Here is an 18,196-nt window from a genome sequence, read left to right as displayed (position 1 = left end):
GAGCATATTTACATAGACACATATTCGATATCCGGACAAAAATATTTAACCATAATAGATAACTTTTCAAAATTTGCATCTGCCTATCCCACTAACGAAACCTCTATAGAAACTTGTCAAAACTTAATTAAATTTTTCTCGCACCATGGAACGCCCTCAAAGATCACTACTGATAATGGAAGAACTTTTAAAAACAATTTAGTTCAGGATCTATGCAAAACATACAAAATCGAATTACATTTCACGACACCTTACAATCCAAATTCAAATTCTCCTATAGAACGGTTCCACTCAACCTTAAAAGAAGGGCTTGTTGCCTTAAGAAGTAGCCACCGCTCGAAAACCATTCAAGAACTATTGGACATTGCCCTTCTAAGTTACAACAACAGCATCCATTCTTCTCACGACTACACTCCCTTCCAAATTATAAAAGGAAACCTGAACTACCAACTAAATTTCGATAAAACTCTAAATCAGCTACAGACTGACTACATACATGACCTATCCCAAATCTTCCAAGAACTCAACAATTCCATTAATGTGAAATTAAGCGCGAAAAAGGCAAAAATACTAGGAAAGTTAAACAAAAACCGCGAAGATGATCCCGAAATTCCCGAGGAAACCAAGCAACTAATATCAACTCCAAAAAAACTGAATCCCAAATTACAACCTAAATACAAAATAGTCACTTTCAAAGCCCAAAGACACCCACAGAACGTTAAAAGACGATCTTGATTACAGAAACAATAACGTTCATCCCGATGCTCTCATCCTTACTAGCGTGAGCCTAATTCAAAATCAAAGAATTATCTAATCCCTCATTACCCAATTCTCCTGAACTAGTCTTCTTCCAATGCTCTCGATAAAAATCTGTTGACACTATTCTCAAACCATCCACCCATTGCCAAACTCCGAAATTGGAGACTTCGGTATATTTATAACTTTAATAATTTTCATAATTTTTATAATATTTATACTAATCATATATTTTATCTTAAGGAAAAAAACAAACTGTAAAGATGGACATAAAACTCGATTCCTTCGAAAAAGCCCCTTTTTCTCAGGCTTAAGGAGGGAAGAGTTATATGATCACCCCATAAAGGCTTATTGCCTTGATGGTATAAACATATACATAATTCTATGACCGAGTGTTACGTTTAGAAGACCATAAATTGTCTTAGGCTAATGTTAGGGATGCCGAGGGAGATTCGGATCTTACATGGGTTTGTTGGTTGCAGTCATAACATAGACCAACAGATTTATTAGTCTGGCTAACGATGGTATTTTCGGGGAGGGGCTCAAAACGAGCATGTTTTTTCCTAGTTAGTTCTTAAGCTGATGTGGTGACCGAATCAACTCAATATATTCAGATCGTAATCCATTGAACAATAAATTATTTATAAAATAAATAATTATTTTTCTTTATGTTCACGATCCACCGATAAAATTATCCCACCAAACACAGAGCATTGTTTTCCGTCCATATCGATTTGGTCTTGCTGACGATGCTGATGGTTCGCCTGGAGTTACCCGTGATTTTTTACGTTTGGAATTCTCGAAATAGATCCATTTTTCGTCACCAGTCACAATTCGATGAAGAAATGACTTTCTGTTATACCTGGCCAGCAACAATTGGCAAGTGGTTTTTCGATTTTCTTGCTGTCTTTCATCGAGTTCATGTGGAACCCATTTTCCTATCTTCTGAATTTTTCCCGTAGCTTTCAAACGAATGGAAATGGCTTCTCGTGTCACATTTGATTGGTTCGCTAATTGTTGTTGCGTTTGAGCATCGTCCTCATCCAACAAAGCTTGCAACTCGCCGTCTTCAAACTTTTTCGGTGGTTTTCCACGCTCTTCGTTGTTGACGTCAAAATTGCCACTTTTGAATGTTTTAAACCACTCATAGCACTGTGATTTTCCAAGGGCATGTTCACCGTAAGCTTCAACAAGCATGCGATGTGAATCTGCAGCCGTTTTTTTCAAGTGGTAACAGAAAATCAATGCTGTCCGCAAATCGTAATTTGTAGGCACAAAATTCGACATACTCAAAATTGCAAACTGTACTGCAGTATTGAACCTGTATTGTTATGATTTGAAAATCATTCTCAGATGTAAATAAGAGATATAGTACCCTAATAACACGATAAGGTGGTACCTATATTGACCACTAGGGATATTTGGAGGCAAATTCCGGTTTCATATTTACAGACCTGGTATGTACCTAAAGTATTCGAAGTTAAGAATTGGTATTTAATACATATTTAAAAGCCAAATTTACTTATTTTTAATGAAAATAAAATAAAGTGAAAGACATGTCTTTCTAATTTTAAAGAAATATTAATAACGTTGCTCCCTCACACGTACTGCTCGATTTTAATTATCCATAAGAATTGTGCTAGTGTTATTACAGGATGCGAACATAAAACATCTACGTCACAGCGTCCCGTATACCCGAACGACCGCTCAAACTATCAATGGAAAAGACAGAGAAAGACGGGAATTATCTAGAAAATAACAAATGTTTTCGGAATATTACTGTAATAGTACTTATCCAGTGTTCCTCTCGTTCTTTCTCACACTCTCAAACCGAGATGGACGATCTGGATCTAGCGTAGTTAGCAATGTTTTGAATAGTTTTATTTTGGGACACGCGCACTCTGGTAATTTCTAGAACTATTGATCCTCTTCGGGTATGTTCGGGATAAAATATTTGTGTTGTATAAAAGCATTCGGTTCGGCGGCAAACCCAGTGAATTTGAAATAAGCGAGCGAGTAGAGAACATAACCGAACCATATTTAGTTTTCGCGAGTGACAGTGAATTTACAGTGCAAAAATGGTTAAAGCTCCAGCCGTTGGTATTGACTTGGGCACCACATACTCTTGTGTGGGTGTGTGGCAGCATGGAAAAGTAGAGATCATCGCCAATGATCAAGGGAACAGAACAACTCCCAGTTATGTGGCTTTCACGGATACTGAGCGTCTCATTGGAGATGCTGCGAAGAACCAAGTGGCCATGAATCCTTCAAACACCGTTTTCGATGCTAAAAGGTTGATTGGCCGCAGATACGATGACTCGAAAATCCAACAGGACATCAAGCACTGGCCCTTTAAAGTTCTGAGTGATGGTGGCAAACCGAAGATCCAAGTGGAGTACAAGGGAGAAGTAAAGAAGTTTGCTCCCGAAGAAATTAGCTCTATGGTTTTGACCAAGATGAAAGAGACTGCAGAGGCTTATTTGGGACAAACCATTAAGGATGCAGTTATTACTGTACCGGCCTACTTCAATGACTCACAAAGGCAAGCCACTAAGGACGCAGGAGTTATTGCAGGATTGAACGTGATGAGAATTATCAACGAGCCTACTGCAGCTGCCTTGGCTTATGGCCTAGACAAAAACTTGAAAGGAGAAAAAAATGTGCTGATTTTTGATCTTGGAGGAGGTACTTTTGATGTCTCAATCCTCACCATTGATGAAGGCTCATTGTTTGAGGTGAAATCCACTGCTGGTGACACTCATCTTGGAGGAGAAGACTTTGATAACCGCCTAGTGACCCACTTTGCTGATGAGTTCCAAAGAAAATTTAAGAAAGACCTTAAAGGCAACCCCAGAGCTTTAAGGAGGTTGAGAACAGCAGCTGAAAGAGCAAAGAGATCTTTGTCTTCAAGCGCTGAAGCCACTTTAGAAATTGATGCTTTGTATGAAGGTGTTGATTTTTATACCAAGATCTCCAGAGCTAGATTTGAAGAGCTTTGTTCTGATTTATTCCGAGGGACTCTGCAGCCTGTTGAAAAGGCTCTCACTGATGCCAAAATGGATAAAGGAGCTATACACGATATTGTTCTAGTTGGAGGATCTACAAGGATTCCAAAAATTCAACAATTATTGCAGACTTTCTTCAATGGCAAGCAGTTAAATCTCAGCATTAATCCTGATGAAGCTGTAGCATATGGGGCTGCAGTTCAAGCAGCAGTTTTGAGTGGAGAAACTGATTCTAAAATCCAAGATGTCTTGTTAGTGGATGTAGCCCCTCTCTCGTTGGGAATTGAAACTGCTGGCGGGGTGATGACTAAGATCATAGAGCGCAACTCTAGAATCCCTTGTAAACAAACTCAAACTTTTACCACCTACTCTGACAATCAGCCTGCAGTAACTGTTCAAGTTTTCGAAGGAGAAAGGGCAATGACCAAAGACAACAACCTACTGGGAACTTTTGACCTCACCGGCATCCCTCCGGCTCCTCGTGGTGTTCCAAAAATTGAAGTCACTTTTGACCTGGACGCCAATGGCATCCTCAATGTTTCAGCTAAAGATAGCAGCTCCGGAAGAGAGAGAAACATCACCATTAAAAACGACAAGGGTCGTCTCTCCCAAGCAGACATCGATAGAATGCTTTCTGAGGCTGAGAGGTACAAAGATGAGGATGAAAAGCAACGCCAAAAAGTGTCCTCCAAGAATGCCCTTGAAGGATATATTTTCCAAGTTAAACAAGCAACAGAGGAGAATGGAGGCAAAATGAGTCCTGAAGATAAGGCCATAATAGAGAGAGAGTGTTCTGAGGCTTTAAAGTGGCTGGATACCAACACCTTGGCCGAAAAAGAGGAGTTTGAGGACAAGCAGAAGGAGTTGCAGAAAGTGTGCAGCCCCATTATGTCAAAACTGTATGGGGGAGGCGCACAGCAGGGCAATTTTACTGGGGGAGCTCAGCAGCATAGCGGAGGACCCACTGTAGAAGAAGTCGACTAAATCATTTGTTGAAACCACTATAAATTATGAGTCATATTAGCACAACATATTAGGTATATTTTTGTATTTTAGTATGTGTTTACTAAAAGCTAGATCAGAAGAGATATGCATTTAATAACTGTCTCTTAAGTTATTATTAACATTTTAAGATATTTTAAGATAATTTCTCTTGTGATTATATTTATTAAAAAGAACAATAAAGTTATTGATGATTAACGTCATTTCAAGAATTATGTCTAGATAATAAATTTATATCTATATAAAATAATAAATCTATTATTTAAATTATCCATTTGAAAAGCATTTTGTTGATAATTATTCTGTACACGTCTATTTTTAGTTCCGTTAATTTATTGAAAATCAAGTAAACAGCAGCAACATACATATATACACACATGTGGACATATGTGGAGGTAATGAAAAAATTATTGATGTTAATTTGTTGACTTCTAAATTGAGGATGGAGGCCATTGAATTGTCACATATCAGTTTTTGAAGCTCGAAATGCAATTATAGGAATCACTACAAATTGTATTTAGTTTGCCCTTTTTTGACCTCCAAGGGTCATAAATGGGAGCAAACCATACGTGGGTAAACTCCTTCCAACTAAATATAATAAACTAATAAATAAAATAAAACACGTTATAATTAATATTGTTGACACAAAGTATAGATAACAAATTAAAATTGACTAATTACATTATTAATATGAGTATCTGGGTATAAACTTAGCTATGTATTTTTCTGTACTCATGAGAATGCCTGGAACTTGCTTTCCTGTGGGTTTGCACTCACCTTTATGCTCTATCTTGTACTTTCTGAGGATTTCCACAAAGAACAGAAACACGCACGTTTTGCCCAAGGCGTCTCCTAAACACTTTCGTTTGCCTGAAATTTACCAGTATAAACTTTCGAATTGATTTATTTGGAGAGTTTTTATTTTAAGTCGTAATTCCTGATCGATTTGGAGAATTAAAACAACAGGTGTCTGGTATTGATTGTATAGTTCATGTTGACCTAGAATAATTATAACCTTCGGGATGAATTCGACAGTAAAACGTTCTTTTTGTTTGTATGTTTCAATCTTATCCAGTAAAAACTTATGAATTCCTTAGGCGTATCACAGTATTTTATTCGCCTATAACCCATTTCACAAGCAGGTTCTTAAAGAACTCATAGGGCCTATTCGCCTTTACCTTTGCAATTTGGTGACGTTGAGTTAGTTCTGATCAGTGTCATGAAACAATTCTAAATTGTATTTTGGATATATTAAATGTAAAAAAAAGTCGAGTCTGCGTCACGTGAATGAGTTGAAAACATAAAGCAACTTGCTCGAATGAGTTCCCCATATAGGGCATATATTTCCATATAAAGTGTACAAAGATGGAAGGGGAAAGGTTGTTTTTCATATTTTCTAGGAATATCGATTTTAAAGTTTGCAACCGAAGTTTCGTTTATAAATGACATATTTTCAGCTTAGTGGCAATAGTTCCTTTAAACCCATTTAATATAAAAATACGTATACAAGAAATTGTTAAAATAGAATAGCACAGAGTACAAAAATTTTACAATTAAATGAAAATAAATATAACATAGAGATGTTGTTCCTTTATCTAGAGCAACTGATCCTCTAAAGTACTCACCTAAACCGAAAGTTAGCACTCTGTCTTGATTCACAAGATTCCCATTTCGATCCAAAAACCGCTCCGGTCTGAACTGGTCTGGATCCTCCCAGAATTGCTTATCATGGTGCACTGAATGCACATTGATTAATACTGTTGTGTTCTGAAATTATTTTAAAATTTTGCACTTTTCGATTTCACAAAAATTGATCCTCACCTTAGGAATTATGTATTTGTTTATGTGTGTTTGGCTTAGAGTTTTTCTAGGTCCTATTACAGGGATCACTGGGAAAAATCTTTGACATTCTAGTAATACTGCTTCTATATAGGGAACTCTGGAATATTGTAATAGAAGTAATATGATTATTACCATCATAAATTCTTACTGTTGTTTATCATAATAACTAAGATCTTTTTTTCTAAACTGGCTATCCAAACACTGGAACACATTTTCTTGTACTTCTGGATACAAAATCATTGCCAAAAAGGCGAAATCAATGGCGCTGCTTGTTGTTGCAGACCCAGCGATGAAAATATCCAGACATACCATCATAAGCTGTTCCTCTACAATATTACTGAGCAAAATGAAAAATAAATTAGAGCGAAATTTGTACCGCTGAAAAATCCAGGGTTTTCCTCCTTTCTCTTCATTTCGGTCAAAAAGGCATAGATGAAGTCATCGCATCGGCCCTCCGTCCAGCTATTTTGGTGCCCTTTGATAGTTTCCATGATGAATTCTCTTATCTCGCTGTTAATGGTTTGCATGAGGTTGTATCCAGTCTTTTCTGGGGCAATGAACCTCAACCACGGGTAGTTATTGAGGGTGCCCCCGGACATGTCAAAAGCGCTGGTGCGCTTGTTGAGTAGTTGAATCAGACGTTCTATGAGGTTGTTTCCTTTTAAGTTATTTCCTGTGAGGTTTTTAGTTAGTTTGATTTCTAAGTGGATGATAAGTGATTTATAATTAAGTAACTACCACTAGTGAGACTCCATAGAATATTGAGTATCGAGGGTGCCAGAATTTCGGAGACTGCCAGTCCATCCTTATACTTTTCTATCAGAGCTATGGTTTCTTGAATTTCTTTCTTCACCATCTGCTCCATCTCGCTTTTGCCGAAACCCAGGGCACGAAGATGGGACACTAAGAATGAGCGTTGTTCTTTCCATAGTTCACCGTCGGCTCCAGTAATTCCTGCACAAATACAACTTAAATTTGGTTAGTTTTTGTTTCATTATTACCTTTTTTGGTGCCCATGGTCCGAAGTCTCATGAAAAAATTGTCGGGCCTGTCTAGATATTCGTCCGAAGTGAGCACTTGCTTGACAGTGGAATATGAACAGGTGCAAATCACTTTTTCCTTGCCCAATTTGAGTCCTACGACTTCGGTATCGTACCTTTTGGCTAATTCGATGAAGGCTAGATGTTGTCCTCCCAACGTTTTGGCAAGTTGTCGCAGTTCCGGTCCATTGCCGATGAAGGGTTTCCATGAGGGACCTAGAGAAAATAAATGTAAATATAAAATTACTATAATTTAATATCGTTTTTATTGTACTTTAATAAATGACATATATATACATATTTGTAATTCAAAAACTGCGAATTTCTTGATTGAATGGCGAACGCAATTTTCTTACTTTACTGTTTTGAAGCTTATTTTAATTGCATATTTTTGTTTTTTTTATATTTATATTTTAAAGTTATTTGGCTATAGCTTAGGTGCAGCCGTTCGATTTTAAAATCTTACGTCTCTCCCTAAATGAGAAAACAATTAGTATCCAAATATTTCGAGTGAAACGGGCAATAGGATACCTAGCTATATAATACGCTTTTTAACGGATTGTTTTAAACTAAAAAGGCGTATATTTTGATTCGTATGAAGGTATTCAAGTTCGGTTTTAAAAATTCTTTTCGGCGAGCTCGTTTGCATGATTATTTGACGTTTAATTCGACTTTGGTGTATTTATTGTTTTTTGAATAGTGGCGCCATTTTGATTTTTCGAAAAATGTCTGGTGCTCGGCCATTTTCAATTCGGCCATCAAATTGCGTAAACACATTTAAAACAACATTTGGTGCTCTTAACAAATATAAAAAATCCGCCCATTCGTATTTGGAGTCTGAAGGTACTCCGACCGATCTCTTACATGAACATTGTACTCGTTCTAACTATGTCTCGGAAATTGAAAAAATAATCACATTAAATAGCACTAAAGGTATTCATTTTATTGGGCGAAATACTACAATATTAACACATAACGACATAACTTGGATCAAACGTCCAACAAGAGAAATGTCCTGCTTCTCTCTCAATTACCTAACAACTCAAATCATAGTTTCTCAATATATTTTCGGCGTAACCCAAGTCCGAAACTCACCTGGCGGAAATTTATGGATGTCTCGTTCGCAGATCCACCAAACGAAGAGAAATAAACACAAAATCGTCAACAAAACTTCGGTCCACATAGTTTCAGTGTTCTATCATCTGAGTTCCGATCTGATATTTGTGTGAGCTGATTGGAGTGAACGAAAGAGGTTAATTATTTGAATGGTATATAATGAGTGATTTATTGGACCGGCATCGCATAGTTACTACCACGTGCTGACGCAAAATGAATGAATTTAAATCGAGATAGGAGTTTCGGTGTTGCCAAACCAAAGCTAAGTGTTAGTTATGTAATTTTCACGAAGAGGTTACTAGAATGTGATTTTATTTATAAGATAAATTATACCTCTTTCATGTATTTTATGGGATTTTTGATAGATTTAATTAAATATGTTCAATACATTTCGGGTAGATTGTTCATAGGTCAATTAAATTGGACCCTATTCTCATAAAACTGTAAAGATGAGCCGTTTTAATGTTGTGATGTGGTAATTGGTGTCTTTCTACAATCAGCGAAACTGTTTTTCATGTTTTTGAGTGTGTTATAAATTTCTCTCTCCAGTGTTTCTGTGGGGTCATCTTTGGATATATGCAGGATTCAAATTCTTAAAATTAGGGGGTAGAACTCTATGTTAGAACGACGTCGAAATTATATGTAATCTGTTTGACGACATTGAAAATATGCACCCTGTGTTAAGCGAAGCATTTTGACGTCATTCCTAGGGATGTTTCTACTGCCTAGATTCAAGAATCTGGTTTCCATTAATGAGTGATCGTTTTTTTTCCTCTTATATCCGGAAAATTACAAAAGTGGATTTATATCCACAAATGGAAAATTTGTCTTTATTATCAGATCCTGAGAAATTCAAAGTTTCTTTACTAGTGACTCACCCATTTATGCCTTACATGATACGCCAAATATTTCTGGGACAAATCAGAATGGTTTAATAGATAGATTTGGTTAAATATGAGGAAACTATTTCTCAAATATTTGAGAAATAGGGAAATGAAATGCAACGAACTTGAGAATGCGGTGAGCTGTAAAGAAGAAATGAAAAGAAAGAGGCTTGTCAGGAGACTAGTTCACGGGAAAACAAAAAGCTCCGAACAAGCCCCGAATTTATCGCAAGAAGAGAAACGGAACGGGTAACAAAATAGTTGCCGGGTTCGTAAACTGTTAGAAAAAATGAGATAAAAAAGGCTTGTTTATCGTCGATTTTAGAAGGGCAAATGAAGGTCTTGACTTGCGCAAATTTTAAGGGAAAAGGACCTGTCAAGCGATAAAGCAGAGAAGAAAGGGCCAGGAATCAACGGTATCAAATTCATGAATAGAAAATGTGATCAACTCCGAAGAAATGCGGAAAAGAAAGAGGCTCCTTAAAACTTCCAAAAGAAAGGAGATTCTATTAACGCCGAAATTAAGAGAAAATTGAAAGAAGTAAGAGGAATTTGGCAATTGCTACAGTTATAACGTATTGTGACGTATCTAATGAATGATTTTTGTATACCATCAAAGAACTGTAAATTTATTAGTTATTTAGTATACTTGTATATTTTAATTTAATGAAAAAAGCTAGGCGGATACCAATTAAAGATAGTTCTTTTTTATTTGAACACAGGCGGTACCTACTCCCTGTATTTCTAATTCTAAATGTTTTCATATACAGTAGATCTTGGTTAACACGAGATCACGCTTACAACGTCCAATTCATAAAGTCCCGTCAAGTGTATCAGAAATGTTGACAATGGACACGACACAACGAGCGATCGTTTATAGCAAGCAAATTTGCGTGTCCCTTGAGTGTTTGTATTAAGCGAGTTGTGTCTGTACTTTAAACGTAAAACTTTTGGTTTCTATTCTTAAATAACCATATGCATCGGATTGTTTATAATTATCAATAAATTATTTTTCCTTAATTATCCCAAATGCACGGCACTGTAGTGTTTGACATGAAAAAAAGACATTTTTGGTAAGCACATATATGAGAGAATTTTTTGCAACTATTTTTGCTATAACTATTTTAACAATACGTTTATTTCTACATTGTTTTTTTGTTAAATAACCTTTTATGGAAATTTAATGCTGCTATCATGAAAGAAGATAGAAGAAAAGATCGGTATAGTGATCCAATACTGTTAACAGCTTTAACGCCCAATAGTTTAAGTATAAACAGAAACACTGAAGTGAGCTAAGTTTGTTATATATAATTTAATAAATATATCTTTTTTGCGTAATGGATAAGGTAATAGAAACTCGTAGTGAATGTGTATTGAAATACTGTAATATATGTGTCACGTGTAATTCGGTCATTATTAGACATATCACTTTGCAATAAGAGTACCGAAAATTACGTCACACATGTAAAAACGTGTGAAGTCTCATTCTTGAAGGAATTCTTCAATCTCGCCTCGTTATTCGGGCTTTGAACGGTCGCGGCGCCAATGTAACTCCGTCAGTTGGAGTCAGATCTGGATAGCATTCTGGAATAGCCTCGAAGTTAAAGTTGTGCATTACTGCAGTGAAGAATAGGAATAAGTTGGTTTTCGCCAATACTTCTCCCAGGCATCTACGCTTCCCTATTGAGAAATGTATACATGATTACACATATGAGAGCCTCAGCAACGCGCTTGTAGAGGCTGAATAGATTGTAAATTGCCAAAAAAAGGAACGTTTAAAAATACACGAAAAATCCCAAAATTTAATTTAAATTAAGTAAGTGGAAAGACCTTTTTTATTGTGACTTGCAACCAATATTGAGAACTAATGTCTAACCCTTTTTTCACATTTTTTGGAGCTGAATGGCTCACAATAGAGGCTCGTAGCTACCATAAAATAAACCTCCAGTTTGTCAACAAAAAGTTTTCGAATTTGATTCATACTAAGTTGATAGTTTGTTTAGTAACATTTCCGACTCACACGCGAAATTTGCATATAAATCAGAATTAGCTGATTTTTTTGGGCTAAAGCCTCTAAGTTCCAGTATCAAAAAGACCTACTCTTTTAGAATTAAACAATTCGCCGCCAAAATATTAGTAAATTTAGTATTAATTAAGCAAAAAGTCTTTAGTGACGATTTGCAACTCACATTGACAAGTGTCCGAACATCGAGATCAATTCTTTAGAGCTAAAGAACACTCACGCTATAGATGCCGAACTGCCAAAAAAGAACCCATTAAAACCATTTGGTTTGTCGTTAAAACAATCCTAAATTTAGTTGAACTTAACGTGTCATTACCTAATCCAAAGGGCATGTAATGATCCTCATTGTAGTAAATTTTGCCCTCGGCATCTAAGAATCTTTCAGGCTTAAAAGCATGAGGATCTGTCCAAATTTTCTGATCCATATGGACGCTGTATAAATTAGCCAGTATTAGTGTACCTTCAGCTATATCAAAACCCATCAGTTTAGTATCTTTTGTTGCTCTGTGGGTGATGCCTAGTGGACCTATATTGGTTACCCTTAGGAGCTCCAGAAGAACTGCTTCAGTGTATTTTAGCCTTAAATTTGTTTTTATTAGACTAGAATATTGTTGAGAGTGTTTGAAGGAGACTTTACGAGTTTTTGTCGCTCAGACTGGGCCATCTATTTCTGCCTACTATTTCGTCCATTTCGTTTTGTACTTTCTTTTGGATTTCTGGGTATACTGTCATGTACATCACGGCAAATCCTGAAAGGAAGTATTTTTTGAAATTGGCGGCGAAGCGGGGGTTTTCATGAAGAGAATTGACCAATTTAAGTCGGTTTTTGAATTTGCCTACGCTTTCCCTTGCCTTGACTTTAGACATTTTAATACAATCATTGGACGTACCTAAGCTGTGGCTGTTAGTTTCCGAGCCGGCCATGAATAAATCCAAACACAAAGACAGGAGTTGGTCATCTAAAAAAACGTAGACGAAGATGATTTTATTGCTCGTTATTGCTAAATCTTACTTGTAAATGAATTGTCCACTTTAATTTCCATAGAGTGCAGAAATGCGTCGATTAAGTCCCTAGGTTGGAAAACTGCGTTTTGCCTATGCTCATCTACAGTTTCCTGAAAAAAGTGAAATTAGATTATTGCGAGATGTGCAGAGTACTGTAAATTGTTATTCAGAGAAGACCAGGCCAGATTATGCATCGAAATGCAAAAAAATACACCCGCATGATTAATGATTTTTCCGCGGTTCTTGCTTCAATATAAAATTAAGGGCTGAAAGACCATATGGGTCGATGGCCCCTTTCCACTGGAAATAAAGATTTGTTATATATATATATATAAAATTAAGAAACAGTTGAATTAAGGAAGTTATAACGGGAAAACTAGCATTTTTCTGCGCTTTCACCTCAAAATCTTATGTCCTGAAGAAAGGTGACGAAAAGAGTTACAGATTCTCAGCATATAAAATTTGATATAATTTTGCTCATTTGTTTCCCCAACAACTCATTTAAACCTGAGGAACATTAACAAACGGTTGACAAAAGGAAACTATGGAGAAAAGGACTGTGCTGAAGATTTAGTTGAACGATTAAGAAAAGAGAATTGATTGAGAAATAAATGCAGGAATTGAGTGAGGAAGCGACTGGAAGAGGAACTGGACTGAAAGAATTGGACGAGTTAAACCGAAATCAACTAGTGAAGAAGTAGGGCACTCAAGAGAATTAAAGAGAAGAACCTAACGGCCCGAAGTGATGGATTTTAATAGGAGTAATGGTTGCGATACTGCTTGTTCACTCTGAAGACTCTTCATCAGATGCAGGCTTCTTTGCTCTCTGGGAGTACCGAGATGCGATCTCGATACCTGTTGGCTCAAAATCCGAATATACGAATAACATCTAAGAAAATTTATAGAATAAGGGTTTATTTTTAATTCAGAGAACCCGACCTCTATTCTTCACAATACCTTAATGAAAGTCCACATTTGATTTAAAACATCCATGACCTGGTTGTAGCCAATCGCCGAAGGCGCGATGTGCCTCAAAAAGGGCACTTGATCGATCAAGCCACCAGATATATCTATAGCTCTAAAAGAATCATAGATGATATTTAACAGTTTCTTTAGTCTTTCGTCGTTATCATCAAACCGCTCACCTAGAAAATTAACGTATGTTGCTTCTCTCAAATAACAATAAACGTGCTCATTACCAGCAATCATGGCCCATAAAGCATTCAGTACATAGATGGCGAAAGCGTTGTGCATAAATATAGGTTTTCCACAATTTTCTCTCAAATGTTTCACCAATGCTTCGCACTCGACATGGATCTTTTCCTCCATTGCTTTGCGTCCAAAGCCAAAATTTCGCAAGTGGTGCAGCGAGAATTTTCGCTGCTTCTTCCACATTTGTCCGTCGATAAAAAGAATGCCTAAAATTATTTTTGTCCTTGTTTGACCCTCAAGAATGAGTACTGACCTATGTTACGGAGAAAGACGTTTAACCAGTGTTCATTCACCTCGAATTTTCGGGCGTAGGGGGTCAACGCATTTTTAATACGGACCGTTTCTTTTAGTGCTGCGTGGTCAAATTATTTTTTAGCAGATTTTTACCTAATCTTTTTCCGAATGTTCTCAATTTGAAGAAGAACCCGTCGGGTCGTCCGTCGAAATCTTCCCTGCTCAGTACCTCTTTGACCGCCTCAGATCCAGCAACCGATACGATGTAGTTTTTTCCTACACATGATATTAATTAAATATGTAAAGAAACTCTTTAGCTCATTTTAAGACAGAAGGATTATATAAGCGCAGATTCGCATTGTTCCAAATTCGACCCAAATATCTCGACAACTGAAGAGACTCTTTAAAAAAACACGAAAATTTAAGACTGAGTTAGTAACGTAGTGTTTGACGATCAATTTGACGTGAACTTTTTGCCTTTAAAAAAAAGATTTATTACTTAGAGCTCGTCTACACACTTCATTTAACACCATGTATAAATTAAAATGGAATAATATTGCTTAATTAAATCCTACCCAATTTTAAGCCAATCACAGGGCCGTATTTTTTGCAAATTTCTAGCCATGTTAAATGGTGGAACCCGAGAACTTTGTGCAGCTTTTTATAATAAATTAAATTCCCCAATAAAGGAAGGAATGTAGGCCCTAAAATTGCATTTATTTATTATTTCGAAACTCACCAAAGGAAAGCGTACTTACCTGGAGGATAGTTGAGTGGCCTTATGCAAGAATTTACTAGCCACAGCACTGTCACTAGCGCTAAGATCCATAAGAGGATCATGTTCACTTATTTACGATTTTCGGGGTACTGCCCTTAAGCCTCACTTTGGGGGGCTATATGTACGTATCTTTTCGGTCAGTGGCGTAGAGAATTTAGCTTGAGACTAACAGTCAGCGTCATCCCATTCAAATGGAAAAACTGACCTTTTTTAGTTGGAAAATTCTATTTTCGGTGTTGCTAGATTTTGCATTAAAAAGGGGAAGGATTTGTTGTATTGTTATTTAGATTTATGCCTTGAATATTTTGAATGTTTAAGTTAGGTAGATTTCCCGTCCTTGGTTGCACTGATTAGGAAAATACCGAATTACGAGAAAAAAAAATTCCCAAAAAGAGTTTTGGTTATTTAACTTCCTACTGGAATAAAAACACAAGATCTAAGACACTAATATTGAAAATTGGAGCCTTTCGTGTCTGCCAAACTGTTCAGACACTAAATGATCTCTTAAGATCGCGGAAAGGGTTCTAAGCAGGAGGTTCTAAGTCGCACTGAGATCTAATATTGGCTACTGTTTAATTTTTTTAAATAGGTCAAATTTCCCTACAGAAACATTTTTTAAATCTATCTTTGATGTGCTTTACTGCAGGGAAAAAATAGTTCGAAGGAAATTGAGAAAATTGATTCGAAGGACAAAGTGTCGGCAGTGTTTGTGTATCATTTTTTTATGGAAGTTATCTTCATGGTAAAGTTATCTAAACTTTAGTTTTAAGTTTTAGGGAAACTAGATGGGCCCCGAAACTAATTTTCTGCTTTTATTTCAATTTTTCCAGGGACATTATCTTTTTGATGAATAGATTTCTGGATGAAACAGTAACTAATTTGGAATTGTCGTTTTTCAGTTCGTTCATTTTATATAGAGGTTTTCGTCCCTCAGATTCATTCTGAGTCTGTTTTCTCGTGAACCTTTTACCTATACTCTTTTTCTGTTTTAGGCCTAACTCATTTGATTTTTCTCATTCGCCAAGTTTGCAATTTCATTCTTCTTCCATTAATGGAATGCTCTATTTTTAACTGCAAAAAAATTGAATCCGTCGAAACTCTACAGATCTCGATCTGACACCAGAGGTTAAAACTAGTGAGAAAATTTACGCACATGATCGGGAGCTGATATTATCTCAGATCAAGAAAATTTATAAGTAAGGCAAATTATTTAAAACAGCTCATTTTGTTTCAAACATGCTTAGAGCATGTCTTTGAAAGAGCATTTAAATATTATAGAAAGCTGCTAAACACATTCTAGTAAGTGTAGTAAGGAGTTTAGCAATTTTAAAGTAATAATTTCCCCTAAGAAAAAAGCTATCATACCCAACTAAGCACTTTATCGATATAAAAACCCGTGATAAATTGCTCAGATATGATCAAGTTGAAAAGTTAAAATTTGGACGATGGTTAAAGTCAAAGAAATAATCGACGTGATTCCGTAACAGAAAACTCGTAGTGGAAAATGAAATGCTAAACTATACGTTACTCTGAATATCTAAATTTGACAATGAGTAAGCAACATGAAGCAAAATCGTAGCGTCGCAAAATATCCATATTGAGTGGGGGAGTTCGTAGTTTGAAGAAGAATCCCATGTATTTTGACCTTTTCAATAAAAATATTTTGGCGTGGCGCCATCTGTACACCACTACATCAAGTTAAGTGTTTATTCATATAAAGTAATTTGTAAATTTGTTTACCGCGCCATCTAGGTTTGAATTGCCAAATTAAGCATTCCTTAACTAGAAATCTGCTTGTGTTCAGCAGTTAGTGTTTCGTGTTATTTATAGTTGGCGCGACTAATCAAAAACGAAAGTATGATTTTGCACTTTTTGAAGTTTAATGTACGCCTCTTTTATTTTCATAATTAATATAATGCTCCATTATTTATTATAAGAATCTAATTTTTTTCTGTTTCTCTAGCCATATGCAGAACCAATCGAAGCATCAGAGGTGTCCCTTTATCCAGAAGACTATTTCATAGACAAAAATGTACGACTTTTTTGGCATATTATTGGGTGGTTTCCGAAATTTCAACTTTTGAATTATATTTATTTAAAAAATTAGAGGAATTTAATAAAACTCTCTAAATAGGTAAAGAATATTGATACATTTTAAAGTTTCTTGTATTTGTCAGTGTATGATTTGACCGTATGTATGATGACCCGTAAAATTATAAAATTATACAATAGAAACTGAATATTTGTTGTTTTAATTGCTGCGAAAAATCATAGTGTATATGTTTAGAGTTGTTGATGATCCATCTGAAGGTAAGTTCAATGAAGATAAAGTTTAATGTATATACAAGAGATGAAAAACTTAGCACGGTTAACAAACGATATACTTATGTATCTCCTATATAAATATAGCGTTTGCGTCTCGAAGTTAACTATTTTTGTAATACGTATGATATTTTTTGAACCTAAAAATCGAAGTTGCTGATTTAAGCTTTAATCATGGCACATCGAAACTTTTTCATCGTACGCCTATTGCGGAACCAAATCTCACTGCAATCCGAGCAATTTTACTGAAATTTAACACCTCGTATCAGGAGAGTAGAAGTGCGAAGCGAATATTTAGCTCCGAATAGATTTTCGACAAAATAAATTTGCTGCATTCGCATTTGAAATTTGGCATTTAGGTATCAGGGACACAGAAATGCAAAAAGGTATATTTAGCTCCGAATAGTTCTTCGACAAAATAAATTTGCTATCGTATTGCTACTACGGAACTCAATGTCACTGAAATCGGAGCACTCAATTTTTTTAGTGTAAAAAAACCAATTAAACTTCATTTTACCAAATTTTAGATAACTCTCCGAATAACAAATAATTTAATCAAATACATCTCGTTTTACTTCTTCAAGTTTCACCAAAATTTCATCTTAGTTCTTCCCAGCAAGTATAAAGAAATTGTAATATCTCAGTTTAATAATGGTTAATAGTTTCCGAAAAAGACCGCAAACTTACTTGTAATATGGGATGCAATTATTAAAATATTTTTGTAAATTTGACAGTGACTTTATTCTACAAACAATTCACTTTAATCCACATAAATTATATTTACAACCTTTCAATCACACTGCTTTTTAAATTAGTGTAGAACTTTTATCATATAAATATATATTTTTCATGTCAAAAAGCAACTGTAGCTTCCATGATCCACCGTATTCACAGGGCAAATAAACTGTATTCAATATCCGACAGTTTTTAGGGTTTGTTAGGCCGAAATTAATAAGTGGCAACAACTTTTTGGTGTA

General features: G+C 35.8%; 2 protein-coding genes across 2 annotated transcripts; one reads left to right on the top strand and one right to left on the bottom strand.

The window, feature by feature from the left end:
• Positions 1 to 2,736: 2,736 nt before the first annotated feature.
• Positions 2,737 to 4,961, top strand: LOC136346221 (heat shock protein 68-like). Its single transcript, XM_066295211.1, has one exon. The coding sequence runs from the start codon at positions 2,835 to 2,837 to the stop codon at positions 4,743 to 4,745; it is 1,911 nt and encodes a 636-aa protein (XP_066151308.1). The 5' UTR covers positions 2,737 to 2,834; the 3' UTR covers positions 4,746 to 4,961.
• Positions 4,962 to 5,373: 412 nt separating this feature from the next.
• LOC136346322 (uncharacterized) lies at positions 5,374 to 15,011 on the bottom strand. Its single transcript, XM_066295395.1, has 18 exons — positions 14,878 to 15,011; positions 14,695 to 14,823; positions 14,273 to 14,395; positions 13,873 to 14,091; positions 13,631 to 13,818; positions 12,681 to 12,783; positions 12,559 to 12,627; positions 12,306 to 12,417; positions 11,985 to 12,247; positions 11,150 to 11,325; positions 8,741 to 8,840; positions 7,607 to 7,861; positions 7,344 to 7,559; positions 6,982 to 7,278; positions 6,754 to 6,931; positions 6,585 to 6,702; positions 6,389 to 6,530; positions 5,374 to 5,633 (listed from the first exon to the last, which is right to left on the bottom strand). Exons 1-18 carry the CDS (start codon positions 14,957 to 14,959, stop codon positions 5,449 to 5,451), a joined length of 2,955 nt encoding a protein of 984 aa, XP_066151492.1. The 5' UTR covers positions 14,960 to 15,011; the 3' UTR covers positions 5,374 to 5,448.
• Between the last annotated feature and the right edge of the window lie 3,185 nt (positions 15,012 to 18,196).

Source organism: Euwallacea fornicatus, chromosome 22 (genome assembly GCF_040115645.1).
Source record: "Euwallacea fornicatus isolate EFF26 chromosome 22, ASM4011564v1, whole genome shotgun sequence".
Classification (NCBI taxonomy): domain Eukaryota; kingdom Metazoa; phylum Arthropoda; class Insecta; order Coleoptera; family Curculionidae; genus Euwallacea; species Euwallacea fornicatus.
Note: the sequence above shows the minus strand (reverse complement) of the source record. Positions and strands in the feature narration are given on the sequence as shown.

What these genes read in the sequence shown, in the direction of transcription:
- LOC136346322 (XM_066295395.1), bottom strand. Translation starts at nt 14,959, where the DNA reads ATGATCCTCTTATGGATCTTAGCGCTAGTGACAGTGCTGTGGCTAGTA. An exon ending in AAATGTGGACTTTCATTAAG is followed by an intron (nt 12,784 to 13,630) that starts GTATTGTGAAGA and finishes CACTTTTTTCAG; the next exon opens with GAAACTGTAGATGAGCATAG. An exon ending in GACCATGGGCACCAAAAAAG is followed by an intron (nt 7,560 to 7,606) that starts GTAATAATGAAA and finishes GTATTTGTGCAG; the next exon opens with GAATTACTGGAGCCGACGGT.
- LOC136346221 (XM_066295211.1), top strand. Translation starts at nt 2,835, where the DNA reads ATGGTTAAAGCTCCAGCCGTTGGTATTGACTTGGGCACCACATACTCT.